This window comes from Nansenia antarctica, assembly GCF_963989245.1.
Source record: "Nansenia antarctica genome assembly, chromosome: 1".
Lineage (NCBI taxonomy): Eukaryota > Metazoa > Chordata > Actinopteri > Argentiniformes > Microstomatidae > Nansenia > Nansenia antarctica.
The window spans coordinates 46705750-46710749 of NC_137674.1; the positions used below are offsets into that span (position 1 = coordinate 46705750).

At 45.4% G+C, this 5000-nt stretch overlaps 1 protein-coding gene across 1 annotated transcript in view; it reads left to right on the forward strand.

Moving 5' to 3' along the window:
* Positions 1-2854: 2854 nt before the first annotated feature.
* LOC308168647 (MAM domain-containing glycosylphosphatidylinositol anchor protein 2-like) overlaps positions 2855-5000 on the forward strand; it is a gene marked incomplete at its 3' end in the record, with an annotated part of 167235 nt that continues 165089 nt past the window's right edge. Inside the window, exon 1 of the mRNA XM_080543250.1 lies at positions 2855-3027. Within this exon, the coding sequence (XP_080399376.1) occupies positions 2955-3027 (73 nt within the window). The 5' untranslated portion in view covers positions 2855-2954. The remainder of the gene's footprint in view (positions 3028-5000) is intronic.

Here is a 5000-nt window from a genome sequence, read left to right on the forward strand (position 1 = left end):
AAGAAATGACCGTGCATGTTCATAATGTCCAAATCAATACTGTACAGAGATCGATACCATCATCCATCTCTGAGAATTATCTCTAATCAAGGCAAATCAATCTTCAACAGTCATATTTACCTGAATACAAACTTACATAGCCACAAAACTAACAAATATTTCAAATACCTGTAGTCTACAAACAAAGGATTCAGTGATGCTGGTATTGTTTGAATGTACAGTCAAATGTTATCTGCTGTTGTCTCCAATTTTCAAGGAACAAATAACGGATGCATTACAGTGTCAACAAAGACCATTATTCACAACACTGATGACACACAACAACAACCACAACAACAACAACAACAACAACAACAACAACAACGTATTGTCTTTTTGGGGGTGGGTTTATTGAGAATATCATAAACGTAATGGCCCTCTGTTTCTGCTCCCCATTACCCAGACTGGGATAATGATCAGATCATTGGGCTGGTGCCCAAACCCATTATATGGCCCATCAGTTCACTGTTGCATTTTTCCTACACAGCACCACTGACACAAGGGAAGCACAACATTGTCTGTTGGTTCCTCCTACACAGCATCAACGACCCAAACGATGCAGGAGAGAGAAGAGAGAATCGTGTCAGTATTTTTTTCAGAGTCTATTTTCCTCTATTGCCTTTCCTAAAGCACCCCGAGGGTAGGAGCAGAGCGAAGGGAAGCAGACCGTCATCTTGGTGCTTACAGAGACTTTACTTTCCTCTGTTGCCCCACAGCACTGGCAAGACACTATATAGGATACAGTATATTTAACAAGAAAGTCAAGGTTCAGGGATGGAATGAAGAAGAATGGTATCAAATATGATACCATTCCTCATTCCATTCCATGCATTGCAATGATCTTATCCTCCAATTTCCACCTCCGCCAGCCTTCCCTCATCAGGATACAGTATCTTGAGAGAATGTACTTTATCCAGGGTTTGGTCACCCTGAATAAAGTCATGGCGTGGCCATTCTAAAAACAAGCTGGAAGAAAATCTAAAATTAGAATTAGAATTAAGGGCAGTTTAACTCTCTCTGTGTGTTCAAATGTTCAAATTTTGATGAATAAATGAAACTGTGTAAAACAATAGTCATGTGAACTTATCAAGGGAAATGGCAGTTTCCCCATAGGATAGAACATTCATTTGAACAGTCGCCTAGCATTCAACAAAATGGCAGGTGAAAGAGCAAGTGTTGTTAAGCTCCAAGGGGCAGTCATTCATCTCCAGCACCAGGTAACAGTGTTTGACACAGCTGCCACCACAACATCACCTGGAGGTTAGAAGAGAACCAGGTGCACCATGCAACAATGAGGTCCACCATGCAATACTACTAGACGAGAAATGGGAGGACGGGCTCTTTGTAATGCATGGCCTGGAATGAGAAATGTTTCATTTCTCTTCATTTCAGTGACATTGTAATGAAAATAGTAACACATTGTCACGAAGAGCATAGTATCTGTAAAGCATGTGTACCTCATTAAGAGGTTATCACGTTTAGTGTTGTATTAATCATGGCCTTTACTGTAGGTCCACATACTATCGATGTCTATCGATTTAGCGATACCCTGGCCTTGCTACCGCTAGCACATATTTAATAAAACATACGTGTGTAATTCTAATATGCACGCGTAGTAGGCCTATACATTACATAGTGATCTGATTGCATAAGTGTGTATCCTCTATCAGTTTGAGTGTCTAAACACTTTTCAGGAACATTATGTTGGATGTCATAAACCACCACAGCAATGGTTAAGAGTAGTCGTGAGACCACACAGTTAGAGGGCACATCACATGCATAACTGGATCTGCCATAAAAGCAAAATGCTTTGAACTTTGACTAAGCCTCCAGATTGCAGTTTATGCGTCATAGGTCTACCTTGACAATATCATTCCGCCTGAAACGTGCCCTCCTAGGTGAGTGCTTTAGTAAAAACAATCGCCCACAACAAGCCCATGTTATCACGGTCGGTTTTTCTGTGCGAGAGTGTCTCTCATACAAATGAGATCTGGGTAGTCACGCACTTGACGTCGTCGGGGAAGCGGAGGCTCGGCTTGCGTTTCCAGCGCAGCACGTCGTGCGCAGCGTGACTGACCACCTCGGCACACATCTTCTCCATCTCCAACATTAGAATTCGGTGCTGTAATCATTGTGAGATTACAAACCCACACGCCACGACGACTCCTTTCCGTTTCCTTTCCCGTCGTTGTGAGACACTGACAAGGAGCAGGCTTGAAATAACTTCAGTCGAATGCGCGTCTGCTGCTCTGAAAACCGCAGATTCTCTCCACCTCTAACCTAACGGGGATGATGGCACGTTCCGCGTCTCCCTGCTGCCCGGAGCGGTAACAGCGACTCAGCAGCTCGGAGCGCCTTTTTCTGCCTTGCTTGTCCCCCGGGGCGCCGTGGCAAGCCGCTGACAGCCTGGGGAGGTGGATAGATACCAGTATGTGTTTCATTCCAGTTTAGCAATGGAAGCTGGCGGAACCGGCGAAGTGGCAGTGGATACGCGCGGATATTGCTGGACTGCGAATAAGACCGTTTTCATCTTCGAAACGTATCTCTCCGTTGCATCCACGGCAATGTCACAATCAAGGAGACTCTCACGAGGGTACCGATGTGAAGTATGAACGGAGCGAGCCGGTTTTGACTGACATGCCATTCTAGGTTCACCGTTCATCCGTTTTTCTCCATCACTGTGACTCAATTAACCTAAAGACACGCACTTTCCTCTTAGAAATATGGACAGAACAGAATAGACATTTATAGGACAGATCAAACGCATATTATTTACCAGGTGATTGAACTAGGCGACATTTTTAAGCCGAATCCTGGTTCGGAGCAGCGGGAACAGAGTTCTGACCAGCCGCCTAGGTATTGCCTTGGGAAGGACCTGTCACCATCCAAGTGGACATGTTGATATTAACGTGAAGATGGGTTTAGTATTCGGTCTCTTGTGGCTGTTCAACGTCTTATTGGAGGGCATTCACTGCCAGGGAGTGTATGGTAAGCAAATGCATGATTACATATCCTACAGCTTTAATGAATACCAATTTGACCTTGTGAAAAAAAGACAGGAATGCAGTTTGTCATCATCCGAGACCTGTCATCTCGACACGTCTCTCCCTCAGCATCACACCCTGTCCAACTGATCGTACAACAGGTAGACTTTGTCATGACATTGTATTTGAAGACGGTGGCCTCGCTGAAACCACAGGTGCACATGGCTATTCGAGCCAGCGGTGCGTTGGCTGGTTAGCGACGCGCCACAGTCGCTCTATCCGTTGTGCTCCGGGTTTGTAGTGTAGGCTGAAACGCACACACTTTGCACAGTCAATATTCTATTCCACCGCCACCGCCACATTTGTGCGTTGGGTAACCCGGACTGGCAGCAGTGGCAACCCAGCGACCGCAGGCAGCATGGAGCATCCCACCGGTCTCCCAATCATTCTATAGCCTGGCATGATCTGGGACCAGCTGGTGGGCATCAACCCCTAACGAACAGCTATGTGTTTCTGCAGATTGACACATGGTTGGTGGCGGGGCTTATACTGTAGATTCTGAACAGCACCATCATCACTCATTGTTGGATTTAGTGTTCGATTTAGGCTAGAAAACAGGCCTGTATATGTTGACCTGCGGTTGAAGGTTGAAATGGGACACTGTTGTTGTGAGCAATTGAGTGGGCTTTAACGGGAGCCTGAGAAATCACCTACCTACCTACCTACCTACCTACGACTGTAAACATACCATCATCACCTTAGAGTGGTGTGGCGGTCACTTCTGCAACTGGTGGTCTTCCTCTTCTCTGACTGGTGGTGATCTCTGTTAGGCAAGTTATCAGGGCCGCGCACAGACTGAAGGAAGGGCAGGTGCCCACACACACACACACACACACACACACACACACACACACACACACACACACACACACACACATACATACATACTGTACATAACATCAAACAAGAGGGCACTTACAGGCCAAAGGGGCAGATGCCCCCTCTCACCCTGGTGCACGTGGCTGCATGTTATATAGCCCTTCACGTGTCATCATTAATCATCGTTATTGCTGCTCCTGATTGAAGCATAGCGGCCACATGACACACACTTGGCATCCTAAAGGGATTGACGTGAGATGGACCATGCTTAAAGGAAAAGCTTTTTTTTATTGCTAACCTTATATTGTGTGACTGCCCGGATTACCAAGGAAAGGAAATGTATGAGATCACAATATACTGTAGGCTTACCGTATAAGCTTCTGGATGGTAGTGGCCTACTTTGACCATAGTTACTACTTTGACCCCAACAGCAGGCCTCACATGTAACAGCTGACCCCTCCAAAGGATATGGCGCTGGGCTTCACAAATGGTGAATTGATGTGCCCCCCCCCCCCATGATCTGTTAACCCATATGTTTGTTTATACTGTACTACTAACACATATTATCTGCCTCTCTGAAGCATTTGGCTCTGGTAGGTACCGTGGTGAGTAAGGATAAACAGGCCTGTATGGAGATCTGCTACTGGTGGTCACATATGGTGTGAGGTTTTTCTCTGTGTTTCATCCAGTATGGTGTCAAATGTCCATAGAGGTTTCACTGTCTACTCATTGCAGGCTGGCGATGGAGGCTGAATTCAGAGGTCGGGGCTCATTGTAAATGCGATGGAAGGGGAGGAGGAAGGAGGTATCCAACACATGTGCCAGATCTACACATGATCTACACATTTATAAGCCTCTGTTTAAGTCAATGAATCAGTTCGTCATTGATGTTTTCCAACTCGTTCCTCGTTTCAGTGAATTTCACGCCAGTGTTCATATGTGACGGCAGCTAGTGAAACCGGGAACAAGTCGTCAATCAAACAAATTGTTCAGACTTTTTTTATTCAGAAACATTTTAATAAATGTCAACGTTGTTGAAAATCAATTACACACTTGCTAGTCGAGCCAAAATATTGCAATGCAATGGATTCGGTGAGT